The sequence below is a fragment of the Erythrolamprus reginae genome, chromosome Z (genome assembly GCF_031021105.1).
Source record: "Erythrolamprus reginae isolate rEryReg1 chromosome Z, rEryReg1.hap1, whole genome shotgun sequence".
Classification (NCBI taxonomy): Eukaryota; Metazoa; Chordata; class Lepidosauria; order Squamata; family Dipsadidae; genus Erythrolamprus; species Erythrolamprus reginae.
The window spans coordinates 13,390,337-13,405,786 of NC_091963.1; the positions used below are offsets into that span (position 1 = coordinate 13,390,337).

Consider the following 15,450-nt stretch of genomic DNA (forward strand, 5'->3'; position numbering starts at 1 on the left):
CTTCCCGGCGGCAGGAACTGCGGGGGGTAGCCGGCGGACGCTCCGGCTAACGAGCCCTTGCCGCAGCTATCCGCCGCTTCTTTCTTCTCCGCCTCGCCTCCGCTACTCCCGCCGCCGCCTTTGCTCTCCCCGCCGGGCAAGAGGCAAAGGCGGCGGCGGGAGTAGCGGAGGCAAGGCGGAGAAGAAAGAAGCGGCGGATAGCTGCGGCAAGGGCTTGTTATGCCGGCTACCCCCCGCAGTTCCTGCCGCCGGGAGTGGTTGGCGCTCGCCCGACGCCTTGTTTTTTTATTTCCCCCTTTGGTTTCTCTTCACAGGCGGGAGTTCGGGAGGCAAGGGAGCGCTCGAGGAGACAGCGTCTTGCGGCATCGCCTCCTGTCGGGTTTACGACGAAGGGACGCTCAGCAACTTCTTTTTCCTTTCGGCGCCATAGCCACCCGCAGTCCCCGGAGCCGGCGGGTTGAGGCAAAGGGCTGCGTTTCCCTTCCCTCCCTCCCTCCTGCCCCCGTCCTGAATGGAAGCCCCGCTCGGCCAAGCAGCCCGGGATCTCCGCCGCTTGCAAACCGGGCGGGCGGAGCGGACCCGCGCTCACTTTCGGCTCCGGGGACTGCGGATGGCTATGGCGCCGAAAGGAAAAAGAAGTTGCTGAGCGATGCCGCAAGACGCTGTCTCCTCGAGCGCTCCCTTGCCTCCCGAACTCCCGCCTGTGAAGAGAAACCAAAGGGGGAAATAAAAAAACAAGGCATCGGGCAAGCGCCAACCGATTCCGGAGCTCCCTCGCCGGCTTCATCAACGCGCTGCTGTTGCTGCTGTCGCTGCCGCCTGAGGCGGCGGCACTCGAATCTGGCGTGGTGGAAAATCTTTGCCTGCCTCCAGATTTTCCACCACGCCAGATTCGAGTGCCGCCGCCTCAGGCGGCAGCGACAGCATCAACAGCAGCGCTTTTTCCTTTCGGCGCCATAGCCACCCGCAGTCCCCGGAGCCGAAAGTGAGCGCGGGTCCGCTCCCCCCCCCCTCCCTCAATCCCGCTCCCGGCCTCCTCCCGCCCGCGGCTGTGGAATGGGCGCAGTATCCGGCCTATAAGACGACCCCCCACTTTGGAAAAGATTTTCAGGGGTTAAAAAGTCGTCTTATACGCCGGAAAATACGGTAATAAATAATAATAAAAGTAAGTCAATTTTAACTGACATTTACCTTAAATATTTCTAAATATTCTGGTATCACAGAAGCAAACTTTTGGACCATCAAATTTTTTGCTTCTTCGTCGTGGTCAAGTGGTTTCAGAATATTTCTCCAGAGAATTACAATAGTTTCAAGCAAGCCAGCCATCGAAGGTATGTCATCAACTGAAAGGACGTCATCTGCTACCTGAAATGCAAAATAGATTATACGGTAATTGTGCCATTCTTAAATAATACGCCTCAAATTAAGGTTACTTTAAAAATGGAATAATATGTATGCGAAGGCTTGCATTATTTAAGGCAGAATCAGTGCTCACAGGGAAGTTCCGAAGTCACAGCCTGTATAAATAGAGACCTTCAAATTTCTAGGTTCTATCATATCTCAAGACCTAAAATGGTCACCTAACATCAAAAACATCATCAAAAAAGCACAACAAAGAATGTTCTTTCTGCGCCAGCTCAGGAAGCTCAAACTGCCCAAGGAGCTGCTGATTCAGTTCTATAGAGGAATCATTGAGTCTGTCATCTGCACCTCTATAACTGTCTGGTTTGGTGCTGCAACCCAACAGGATCGACACAGACTTCAGAGGATAATCAGAATTGCCGAAAAAACAATTGCTGCCAATCTGCCTTCCATTGAGGACCTGTATACTGCACGAGTCAAAAAGAGGGCGGGTAAAATATTTACTGACCCCTCACATCCTGGACACAAATTGTTTCAACTCCTAGCCTCAAAACGTCGCTACAGAGCACTGCACACCAAGACAACTAGACACAAGAACAGTTTTTTCCCGAACGCCATCACTCTACTAAACAAATAATTCCCTCAACACTGTCAGACTTTCTACTAAATCTGCACTTCTATCCTACTAATTTTTCTCATCATTCTTATCACCCATTCCCTCCCATGTTGACTGTATGACTGTAACTTGTTGCGTATATCCTAAGATTTTTATTAATATTGCTTCTTCATTGCTTATTTGACCCCTATGACAATCATTAAGTGTTGTACCACATGATTCTTGACAAATGTATATTTTATTTTATGTACGTTGAGAGCATATGCACCAAGACAAATTCCTTGTGTGTCCAATCACACTTGGCCAATAAAATTCTATTCTATTCTAAAAAAAAAAAAAGGTATGTGAAAATAACCTTGGGAAACAAAAAGAAGAACTGTAGATGAGGCAATGGTGTGACAAGCAGTATAAAGTCTGCAGAAGGTCGGAGGTGTAGCAAGAATCTGAGAAGAGACTCTCCCTAATTTCCTGGTCTGAAAAGTGAGAGGGGAAGAGATACGTGTGGTCCTCAGCTTATGACCACAATTGGGACCAGAATTTCTGTAGCTAAAAAAGGACAATTGTTCAGGGAGTTGCACTTGATTTCAGCTTTTTTGCCCGTTTTAAATGGACCACTGCAACTGTTAAGTAATCCTAGAGAGGTTAAGTCAATCTGGCTTCCTTCATTGATTTTGCTTGTTGGGAGCTAGCTAGGAAGGTCACAAACGGAGATCGTATGACTGTGGGATGCTGCAACTGTCTTAATTATGTGTTCTCAAACCACCCTATATTTCTGTTTCTCAATGCAACACCTGCTTTCAGCTGGACATCAGGCCAAGGAAATATTTAAACAAAGAGTTTTAGATGTTAATGCACAAACTGATATTGAGGCACTTTCTAAGTGCAGGTCACTGAAATGGTTAGCCAAGAACAAAACAGCCTTTCAATTAGAAAAATATCTGACAATGGGTCTGACCCAATACCATAGAACACCACTCACTAGAGCAAGATTTTAGCAGTTAGATTCTATGGTCAAATATGGACGATTCCACCAAGTACCATATTTTGAGAAAACATGCATTTGTGGTGCACCAGAAATAGAAGACATTGCACATGTGCTACTCAATTGTAAACTATACTCCTCAGTAAGACCTCAGTAGTTACAGCCCCTACTTGACAAAATCATACACTGGGACTGTAATAAACAATTATCATATTTTCTTCAGGGTACAAATATATATGTAGTTTCTAGAACCGCTAAGTTTATAGTCAGGGCTGTTCAGATGAGAATACATTTTATAGAACATATCGGGGTGGCATGCAAAGGAGATGAACTTACTTAAGAATATTTTATATCAGTATCTTAGATTTGTTTAATATAATCCTTTGCATGAGTTATAGTCTCATGTTTTACCACTCAATTTTAGCTTATTATACTGCATTTTAACTTATTATTTATTCAAATTCCCTCTATTTTAGCCAATTTTATTGTATTTTAACCAGTCACAGTTTTATGACGACCGATATGGTCCTTTTTCTCGCTTTGATATGGTCGATTGACTAATCAAATAAAGTTGATATTGATTGATATGCCAGTTGCCAAGTGCCTGAATTTTGATCATGTGACTGTGGGGATGCTACTACAATCACAGATGCGAGGACCAATCACCCTTTTCAATGCCGCTATAACTCTGAACAGTTGTTAAATGTAAGATTGTAAGTCATGGACTACCTCCTTATTTTGAGACTTGCAAGATTCACGTCAGACTTGTGAGATAGTCCAGACGAGAAGCATCACCAATAACTTTATTTTAAGGATACATTTAACAGAATCTTGTGTGAAGTAATAAGTTCATTGCCATCTCTAACAAATTAGCAATGAATTATATATCTTGTGTGACTTATATGTCTTGTATGATATCACAAACCATCATCACACCAGATATAATTACACACCACCTTCTTGCCGATACACTCAAATAACACATCCTAGATCTGAATGAATGAAATATTCTCATTGAATACTTGGAGTTATAGAAACATAGAAACATAGAAGACTGACGGCAGAAAAAGACCTCATGGTCCATCTAGTCTGCCCTTATATTATTTCCTGTATTTTATCTTACAATGGATATCTGTTTATCCCAGGCATGTTTAAATTCAGTTACTGTGGATTTACCAACCACGTCTGCTGGAAGTTTGTTCCAAGGATCTACTACTCTTTCAGTGAAATAATATTTTCTCACGTTGCTTTTGATCTTTGCCCCAACTAACCTCAGATTGTGTCCCCTTGTTCTTGTGTTCACTTTCCTATTAAAAACACTTCCCTCCTGAACCTTATTTAACCCTTTAACATATTTAAATGTTTCGATCATGTCCCCCCTTTCCCTTCTGTCCTCCAGACTATACAGATTGAGTTCATTAAGTCTTTCCTGATACGTTTTATGCTTAAGACCTTCCACCATTCTTGTAGCCCGTCTTTGGACCCGTTCAATTTTGTCAATATCTTTTTGTAGGTGAGGTCTCCAGAACTGAACACAGTATTCCAAATGTGGTCTCACCAGCGCTCTATATAAGGGGATATATTCTGTTGTTTAAGTGTTCCCTTTATTTAATTAAGGTAACACTCAAATAACATATCCTAGATCTGAATGAATGAAATATTCTCAATGAATATTCTAAGTGTTCCCTTTATTTTTTTGAGCAGTGTATTTTAGAGGAAGGTAAATGAACAGGTAGGTGACATCAAAAGCACAGCCTATTTCAGCTTGCTATCAAGATTGTCAAAAGCAGTGTTGACTGGAAAAACATTTTCATAAACAATTTAAATGATAAACTAACACTCCTCAATAATAACATAATGGCCACCAGGCACCCCTGCTAGATCAATGGTGAACCTTTTTTTCCTTGGGTATCTAAAGCACATGCACATACGCTATTGCATGTACGTGCATGCCCCAACTTGTAGTTCAATGCTCCCTACACCCCATTCTTTCCACGCATGTGTGCGTGACCTTCTCCATGCTGCTTCACTCCCCCTCATGCAGACACAACCCCCCCCCTTCCTCCGCTTTCCGACTTCCTATGGGCACAGTAGGCGCGTTTTTCGCCCTCCAAAGTTATTCCGGGAGCCTGGGGAGGTGAAAACGGCTTCACACACACACCCCAAAATGCCATCCGAGTCTCCGCGCGAGCTGAAAATCAGCTAGACACCACACATGTGCGCTGGAGCTGAGTTGGAGCAACAGCTCACGTGCCAGCAGATATGGCTCTGTGGGCCATCTGTGGCATGTGTGTCATCACAGTGCTAGGCTATGCATTGTGTAACAATTCATGAAGTTGCTACTCACTCAGGACAAGATTGAAATTTAAACAATCCCTTTAATACAATTTACGTAAGAGCTTCTTTGAAATGGAAGGCTGTAATGTTGAGAAACATTTTTATTAGATAAAGCAGCAAAATATGCTAGTTTTAATAATCCATGGAACATCACTAATCCAAGCCAGGTCATAAAGCCATTTTTGATTAAAACACTGATCTACGAGTCTACGGAAAGGGGCGGCATACAAATCTAATAAGTAAGTAAATAAGTAAGTAAGTAAGTAAGTAAGTAAGTAAGTAAGTAAGTAAGTAAGTAAGTAAGTAAGTAAGTAAGTAAGTAAATCTTACACTCATGTTTTCTTTCTCACTGTGTTCATCTCCACCCTCAGATTCCTTTAACTTCTGTTGGATACAGCTGTTTAAGCAATTCCGAATGGTAAGCATGAGTTTAGCTGGAATTAAAGAACAAAGTATCTCAGTTATGAAAAATGACAAGTGTCAGTGTGGACAGTAAAGCACCTGGCCCAACTATTGCTTCATTAAAAAATAGTACTGTGTACTGTATGTACACTTCAACAAAATAAATAAAAGCAATGCAATAAGTGCATGCAGCTGCTTAGATTAATATTTTATCAACTTGTGTATTTCATTAGGGAATCCAGTAGATTTGTAAATGGTTTTGAACATGTTCACATTTATAACTTAAAACCACATCAAAAATAAATTATTTAAAATGGGACTATAGTTAACCCTCAATGACTAATATGTTGATGAAAAGTTAAGTACTATTTTCATTTTAAAATATGCCTGTTCAATAATTAGCACTTTTTATTCATGCATCACAATCAACTTATTTTTCTTGTTTCTTTCTAACACATTCAGTTTAGCTCATCATTCTTCAGAAACAATTACTGTGCCTGGTCATTTACAAAAAAGCAATAGAGGGCTTCTTTGTGAATGTGTGGAAATATAAGTCTTTGACATACAAGCGCGATAGAGTATGCCCATTACGGTCAATAAGTTATAAGAGTCATGAAATGGGTCGGTCACATGGTTAATGATTTTGCAATGTTTTTTGCAGCAATTGTTAGGCAAACTCTGTGCTGGTAAGTGTGAATATCACAATCATTAAGTGAACACTATAGTTGTTGAGACCGACATGTGCAGAAGCTGGTCAAGGAGCAAACCTTGAGATTGTGCAGAATGCAGCTGCGAGAGCAATCATGGGCTTCCCAAAGTATGCCCATGTTACACCAACACTCTGCAGTCTGCATTGGTTGCCGATCAATTTCCGGTCACAATTCAAAGTGTTGGTCTTGACCTATAAAGCCCTTCATGGCATCGGACCAGAATATCTCCGGGACCGCCTTCTGCCGCACGAATCCCAGCGACCGATTAGGTCCCAGAGTTGGCCTTCTCCAGGTCCCGTTGACCAAACAATGTCGTTTGGCGGGTCCCAGGGGAAGAGCCTGCTCTGTGGCGGCCCCAACCCTCTGGAACCAGCTCCCCCGAGATTAGAACAGCCCCCACCCTCCTTGCCTTTCGCAAACTCCTTAAGACCCACCTCTGTCGTCAGGCATGGGGGAATTGAAATATCTTCAATTGTTTATGTATGGTATGTTTTGTGAATGTTTTTAAATTATGGGGTTTTAGCTTTCTAATTATTGAATTTGTATTTTACACTGTTTTTCTGTTGCTGTTGTGAGCCGCCCCGAGTCTGCGGAGAGGGGCGGCATACAAATTTAATAAATAAATAAATAAACCGGCAGCGAAGAAAACCAGAACCCACCCCGGCCACAATTAGTCATTAGGTGACTAAGTGATTAGACCCAAGTCAAGAATTACCTGTAACACACCAATTGTTCCATATCCCAGGTCAACATATCAAAGGTTGCTTTCTACATAATTACCTATATTGTTGGAACTGGCGTACTCGTCAGCATAGTGGTAGAATACTCTAGCTGCAGATGCATTCATTTGGATGAGCGCTACACAGCGTTCACACCATTTTTCTGGTTGACTGATGGGCCAAAAAGAGTCGAACAGAAGATGTACTAGTCGCCGGGACACTGGGCGTGAATCAATCGCAAGGCGAGCTAGGAGGTGATCCACAGGGCAAATTTCCCAAAACTGAATGGAGGATGGGAATGAAAGAGAAACAAAGTTATTGTGATTAGATTAAATAGTCAAAATACAGTGATACCTTGTCTTACAAACTTAATTGGTTCTGGGAGGAGGTTCTTAAGGTGAAAAGTTTGTAAGACGAAAGAATGTTTCCCATAGGAATCAATGGAATAGCGATTAATGCGTGCAAGCCCAAAATTCACCCCTTTTGCCAGCCGAAGTACGTTTTTGCGCTGCTGGGATTCCCCTGAGGCTCCCCTCCATGGGAAACCCCACCTCTGGACTTCTGTGTTTTTGCGATGCTGCAGGGGAGTCCCAGCAGGGGAATTCCAACATCACAAAAATGAGCACTTCGCTGGCAACGGATGTCCAGAGGTGGGGTTTCCCAGCGAAGGGAGCATCAGTGAAATCGCAGCATCGCAAAAACACTGAAGTCCTCGAAACCCCACCTCCGGACCTCTGTGTTTTTGCAATGCTGCAATTTCACTGAGGCTCCCCTCGCTGGGAAACCCCACCTCCAGACTTCCGTTACCAGCGAAGCACCCATTTTTGCACTGCTGGGATTTCCCTGCTGGGATTCCCCTGCAGCATCACAAAAACACGGAAGTCCAGAGGTGGGGTTTCCCATGAAGGGGAGCCTCAGGGGAATCCCAGCAGCGCAAAAATGGGTGCTTCGATGGCAATAGAAGTCTGGAGGCGGGTCATCCCAGCGGCGGCGGTGGGTTTGTAAGGTGAAAATAGTTTGTAAGAAGAGGCAAAAAAATCTTAAACCCCGGGTTTGTATCTTGAAAAGTTTGTATGACGAGGCGTTTGTAAGACGAGGTATCACTGTACCTTCAGATGAACTTCCTGCTGAATAATTATGAGATCCTGCATTCTTACACAAGTTCATAAGTTGTTTCTTCTGTCATTTTTTTTATAAACCTCTCCCTTGAAAAGCAGCCTCCATTGGAAGGGGGAAGATATTCCCAAAGAGGAGGAGGTTATTAAGAAAATATTAGACTGCGCTGAAATGGATATGATGACAAGACGGTTAAATAACCAAGAAGAATCTGAATTTTATGTGATTTGGAATAAAGTGTATACATGGATAGACAAAAAGAAGAATTAAAAATGCATATTAGTAGTATGGTTAGGATTTAATTTTTGTGTTTGTACTTTGCTTAGATATGAACTTTATGCTTTGTTTTGTTTTTCATAATAAGGTCATATAAAATTTCTTCTTTTCAGTTAAAGTAATAGGTTGACTTAACATATTAATAATGTATTCTTTTTTCTGTAATGCAATTTAACTTCTTGAACAAGCGGGGTATCTGCAACCCCAATTTTATGTTAAATGTGTGTTTGTATGTTTGTCAATCTTAAGAAAACCAATAAAGTTTATTAAAAAAAAAGAAAAGAAAAGCAGCCTACATTTTGCAACATCAATTTGTCTTTTACTGCTCAGGAATCAAAACAGTTTATCTGCCTGTATCTGCATTGTACTCATTGATTTTTTTATTAGCCACCTGCAGATAGAACATCAGAGCAGTATCAATGTCCAACATAGAGCTGATACTGTATGCAGATAGTTCTCAACTTAGGACAGTTAGAACCAAAACTTCAATAGATAAGTAAGATGATTGTTGTGTCTGGTTTTATTATATTAATAAATTAATATAATTATTAATACTTTGGATTAAATAAATCACATGGTTGTTGAACAAATCCAGCTTTCTTCCATTGATCTTGCTTATCGGAAACCATGGGTACAAAAGTCACAAATGGCAATCAAATTACCCTGGAACACTGCAACTGTTGTAAATACATACTAAGAATCCAAATTTTGATCATGTGACCATGGGGATGTTGTGATGTCATGTGAGGACCAGCTGTGCTTTTTTCACTTCCACTGCAACTAAATGAACAATTGTAAGTCAAATACTACCTGTAATTAGGGGTAGTGATTTCTGACAGTCTCAAAATGGGTGAGCAGTGTGGTCGGGCAGTAGGAAAAGCAAGTAGGATGCTTGGCTGCATAGCTAAAGGTATAACATGTAGGAAGAGGGAGATTGTGATCCCCTTATATAGAGCGCTGGTGAGACCACATTTGGAATATTGTGTTCAGTTCTGGAGACCTCACCTACAAAAAGATATTTGACAAAATTGAACGGGTCCAAAGACGGGCTACAAGAATGGTGGAAGGTCTTAAGCATAAAACGTATCAGGAAAGACTTAATGAACTCAATCTGTATAGTCTGGAGGACAGAAGGAAAAGGGGGGACATGATTGAAACATTTAAATATGTTAAAGGGTTAAATAAGGTTCAGGAGGGAAGTGTTAATAGGAAAGTGAACACAAGAACAAGGGGACACAATCTGAAGTTAGTTGGGGGAAAGATCAAAAGCAACGTGAGAAAATATTATTTCACTGAAAGAGTAGCAGACGTGGTTGGTAAATCCACAGTAACTGAATTTAAACATGCCTGGGATAAACATATATCCACTGTAAGATAAAATATAGGAAATAGTATAAGGGCAGACTAGATGGACCATGAGGTCTTTTTCTGCCGTCAGTCTTCTATGTTTCTATGTTTCTAATTGGGGACTACCTGTATTAAATAGAAGAACGTTATATTTTCCAACCATGGATTAAAATAAGAACGACTAATCATTTGTTTGTTGATCATGGCACCCAGTCATCTCAATTCATGGCAAATATATGGGGAAGAAATGGAAGTAGTGCTGACAGATATAATTTTCCTGGGCTCCAAGATCATCGCAAATGGGGATTGCAGCCAAGAAATTAAAAGATGCTTGCTCCCAGGGAGGAAAGCTATGGCAAATCTGGACAGCATACTAAAAAGCAGAGAGATCAACCTGTCAACAAAAGGTGTGCATAGTCAAGGCTATTGTTTTCCCAGTTGCAATGTACAACGGTGATAGGTAGACCATAAGGAAGGCTGATCACCAGAGAATTGAGGCCTTTGAACTATGGTGCTGGAGAAAACTCCGTCGAGTCCCTTGTACTGCAAGATGATCAAACCAGTCTGTCCTACAGGAGATCAATCCTGAGTGCTCTTTAGAAGGCCAGATCCTGGAGATGAAACTCAAATACTTTGGCCACCTAATGAGAAGGAAGGACTCGCTGGAGAAGAGCCCAATGCTGGGAACAATTGAAGGTAAAAGAAGAACGGGACGACAGAGAATGAAGTGGCTGAATGGAGTCACTGAAACAGTCGCCGTGAGCTTAAATGGACCACAAGGGATGGTAGAAGACAGGAAGCCTGGAGAAACAGATTGGTCAGACACAACTTTGCCACTAACAACAACAACAAAATCATTTGTTCTGTCACATTCAGAATTTTTGGATGTTGCCTCCACCAGGATAGTTTATATTTAAGCAAGGGACACTTCGGACTCTGCATTCCAACTCCAAAAGTTATTCATTGTTCAGAATTAAATACTGTACAGCTGTATTAGAATAATTGCACATCTTTGAGCGATGAGGTCTGGACCATAGAGACTTCTGTTAGACAGAATATTTTACTGATCTGATCTTCACTGAACTGGTTTGTTGATGTAGAGAATAAATCAACAATACAACCCTGACTTATTTTCTGGTATCTCAGGTTATTCAGTGACATCTCAAACTCATTCCATCCCTTTGGCGGGATGCTATTTTGCAGCTGAAAAAAAAATATTGAATCCCTTGCAAAGAAAGAGCACATGATTTCAAAAAATAATTCATGAGAATATAATCCAATGCTACCGTTTAGCTGTTACTTTACTAGTGGGCTTGCCATAAACAAAGCTGCTAGCAAAACTACAGGGAAGAAAGAATATCATGAGTTCTTATTGATTAATTTAAAAATGTAACAATTGCAAATCGTTTGGGGTGAAATGTTAATGAATTATTTGGGCTATTTTCCTTTTAAAATATTGATGAATGCACACACTTCAGAATAAGTTGCCTAGTTTTTTTATGCCGTCTGTCTGCAGTCTATCAAACTAATTGATCCCACCTTTGCAGCCTTCACAGCCTTAATTTTCAGTAACATATCAACGAAAACCACCCTAACTTTCTCTGAGTTGTCATGGAGACTGTATTTCACGCTTGGCAGAAGGTATTCCAGTAATGGGTGGCTCGATACATTGTCCAAAATTATAGGCAAGCACTGGAAGAGAAACAGAAAAATATCAATAAGTTTATCACAAGAAAACAGGGCTACTTGCATTGAATCTATTCTACCTGCCAAACCCTTGAAGCTAAAAGGAAAGAAGAAGAAGAAGAAGAAGAAGAAGAAGAAGAAGAAGAAGAAGAAGAAGAAGAAGAAGAAGAAGAAGAAGAAGAAGAAATTCCCTAGAAGTTGGGAATGAAAAAGAACAAGACAATCCATTATTATTAAGCATGTCACTTAAATGCGAAGTAGCATATGGGGTGATGATAAAAATTTTGTATTAATATTATTTCAGAGAATGTACTGCTAAAGCAGAATAAAAGTATCAGATATACAGTTGAAGGCACCAATGATTTTAGATGGTTCTCTGTCCAGCTGATGTTTTATTTCGGGTTAAGGCGCCCATTAATCCAGAGTTCTTGAAACAAAGTTGCTTAGATATTAAAATTCTAATAAAATATAGCACTTTTTCACAGCTCAACAACACTGCAGCATGCTTACGACTTATTATAAGGGGGTCAAACTGGTGGCCTGTGGGCCAGATGCGTCACATACAGGCTAAGCCCAGCCCAGCTCAGCTCCACAAATGGGGGAAATGTTGCAAAACATCACATGTCAGCAACATGAGGCCACAGGTTTGACTCCCGTGATTTGCGATGGGCTTCCTTTGGCCTTACTTTGAAATTTTTTCTTTTTCTAAAAAAGGAAATGATGTTCCAATAGTCAACATGGGCAAGATCATCCGTGGGCACGGGGTAAGCTGTCCTCAGTATGCTGATGACACTCAGTTATGCATCTCCACCCCGTGACCAATCAGTGAAGCAGTGGAAGGGATGTGCCGGTGTCTGGAGGCTGTTAGGGTCTGGATGGGTGCCAACAGGCTCAAGCTCAATCCCGACAAGACGGAGTGGCTGTGGGTTTTGCCTCCCAAGGACACTTCCATCTGTCCGTCCATCACCCTGAACGGAGGGGGGGGAGCTTTTGACCCCCTCAGAGAGGGTCTGCAACTTGGGCATCCTCCTTGATCCACAGCTGACTTTTAGACCATCATCTCTTGGCTGTGGCAAAGGGGGCGTTTGCCCAGGTTCACCTGATGAACCAGTTGCGGCGCTATTTGGACAGGGAGTCTCTGCTCACAGTCACTCATGCCCTTATCATCTCGAGATTCGACCACTGCAATGCTCTCTACGTGGGGCTACCTCTCAAGTGTTCGGAAACTACAAATTGTGCAGAATGCAGCCGCGCCAGCTGGCATGGGGGGACCAAGGTATGCTCATGTTTCTCCAATACTCTGCAGACTGCACTGGATGCCAATTGGTTTCCAGACCCAATTCAAAGTGTTGGTTATGACCTATAAAGCCTTACATGGCATAGGACCAGATTATCTGCGGGACCGCCTTCTGCCCCACGAATCCCTGCGGCTGGTTAGGTCCCACAGAGTTGGCCTTCTCCAGGTCCCGTCAATTAGATAATGTTGTTTGGTGGGAGCAAGGGGAAGAGCCTTCTCTGTAGGGGCCCCCACCCTCTGGAATCAACTCCCCCCCAGAGATTTGCGCTGCCCCCACCCTCTTTGCCTTTCATAAGAATCTGAAAACGCATTTATGCCATCAGGCTTGGGGCCACTAGACTCCAGCCTCGACCCAATGAATGTGTAGGATATGATAGCATACATGTGAATGTTTGATTTTTAAATGTTTATCTTTTTAAGATAATTTTTAAATTAATTATTTCTATGAATTGGTTTAGAAGTGTTTTATATATATTATATATATATATATATATATATATATATATGTTTTATATTGTATTGTATTTTTTATTGAAATGCTGTAATAAAAATCCAATAAATAAATAAAATAAATAAACAGGAAGTATAGGGCATTATAGATTCTTCTTAGCCAGTTGAAGCTTAACTACACTTGACACTCAAGAGCATCAGCTTTGACGATCACTTTCCTAAACAAAGACTGTCCAGTTGGGTAATAAAATATATGCTAAAAAAAAAAAGAATAATAAATCAGTAATAAGAACACTGAAAATCAACCTGCTGCTATGCTCTGCATTTAGATCAAGGCTGTCAAAATAGATTGAGGCAGATCAGCATTGTTGTTTACCTCCAATGGCTGGCCAGCTTGGGAGAGGAAGGAAGGGAGATATGGGTTGGCCTCCTGAAGCCAAAACATTTTGGCTGCCAGAGTGTTCCTGGAGGCCGTCCAGGCTGAAAATGCACACTCCCCCCTTGCACCCTGTCTCGGCTGCCAGGCCAGCCCCACGAACCAGATTTAAGCACCTCATGAGCCGGATCTGGTCCACAGGCGTTGAGCTTGACTTAGGTAATACAGCATTTTGCACCTATGGCAACAAACCAGAATTGGGTGCTGTGCAAGACACAGCTTGCGATGTTAGCATGAAACGTTACTTGATGGTAACCAGAAATTACTAATGACTGTTCAAAATTACAATAGCACTAGGAAAAGAGACTTACAACTAGTCCTCGCCTTTACGACCTCTGCAGGATTCCCAAGATCATATGATCCTAATTGAGGCACTTGGCAACTACAGGGTATCAAGGGGGAAAGTATTTTGAAATTCCCTGATATTTCCCTGACATTTCCCTGTAACTTGAGATCTAGTTAAGGCACGGTCATAGATGACGTCATACCAAACGGCTCAGCCGCGGAGAAATATTGGTAGCTGAGGAAGCAAGTTATTGCTTGACACAGTTATGCTCATTTTTGCTTGACTCTGCCAGGCAGCGTGATCAGGGGTTTTTTTGGTTTTTTTCATGATTTTCTCCTGACTTTTAAACATTTTAATAGTTTGGTTTTTTCCCCCCTGATTTATTCCGTGTTTTTCACGAATTCCCCGATAGTTCCATTTTTTTCACGAATTCCCCGATAGTTCCGTTATTTCCCGAACAGCCAATTTCCCTGATAATTCCCTGATTTTCCTGTTTTGCAAGTTTGCATGATACCCTACAACTAACATGTATTTATGGCAGCTGCAATGTCCTGGGTTATGTGACTGCCATTTGTAACCTTCCTAGCCAGCTTCCAATGAAAAGTCATTTGGGGAAGTACAAATCACTTAACAACTGCATGGTTGATTTAATAACTGCAGTCTTAACTTAACAAACCATGGCAAAAAGGTCATAAAATCAAGTGCAACTCGATTTAGTAACTGCCTTGCTCAGCAATGGAAATGGCCAATTGTGGCTATAAATTGAGGACTTAGATGTAATGCAATCTAAAGCCTAAGTGCATTAAGTGAAAATTTGCAATTATCTCACATGAAATAATTTTCCTTGGGATGATAACGGCTGAACAAAAGATGCTTTATTTACTCACTTACTGTAAAAACCGAACATCGGACATCATCTGAACTTGTGTCAAAAGCAAGTTCTTCAATCAAAATTCTCAGCAAATCAGCAACCACGTCTGTCGGAATCATATCCCAATATTTAAATGTTACTTTACTAACTGCAAGTATTCCTGTTGAGCGGACTCTGGGTTCAGGATCTTCTAAGAGAGCCTGTAAACACAATTCAAGGAAACAGCAACAATACTATGATATTGACTCTATTTTGCATTTAAATTACTCGGTTTTGTGTCAACAAAATGCTGGAAACTATAAACATTAGCAGAAGAAACAATTAGCAGTGGAGGGGGTGGGAATTAAGCTTCCCTTTCTGCATTCTACAAATCTGATCTGGAAAATTCAGGGATTACTCACTGAAGTAGATTTGAGGAACTGCTAGAGGCTACATGGAAGAGAAGGAAAGTGCTTATAATTCTGGCTGTTCTCCAACATTTTTAGACATACTGTATTAAAGTTTTGTAGCCTACCATATTTATAGAATATTTGAGTTCCATTAGTATGAAATATACA

General features: G+C 41.6%; 1 protein-coding gene across 3 annotated transcripts in view; it reads right to left on the bottom strand.

Annotated features, from left to right (window-relative positions):
* Positions 1-15,450, bottom strand: part of NCAPG2 (non-SMC condensin II complex subunit G2) — an 80,767-nt gene that overhangs the window by 32,959 nt on the left and 32,358 nt on the right. For all 3 annotated transcript variants that reach the window (XM_070729470.1, XM_070729471.1, XM_070729469.1), the window contains 5 exons: positions 14,914-15,093; positions 11,407-11,559; positions 7,190-7,409; positions 5,628-5,731; positions 1,192-1,365 (listed from right to left, as the gene is read on the bottom strand). In XM_070729470.1, coding sequence (XP_070585571.1) covers positions 1,192-1,365; positions 5,628-5,731; positions 7,190-7,409; positions 11,407-11,559; positions 14,914-15,093 — 831 coding nt within the window. The remainder of the gene's footprint in view (positions 1-1,191; positions 1,366-5,627; positions 5,732-7,189; positions 7,410-11,406; positions 11,560-14,913; positions 15,094-15,450) is intronic.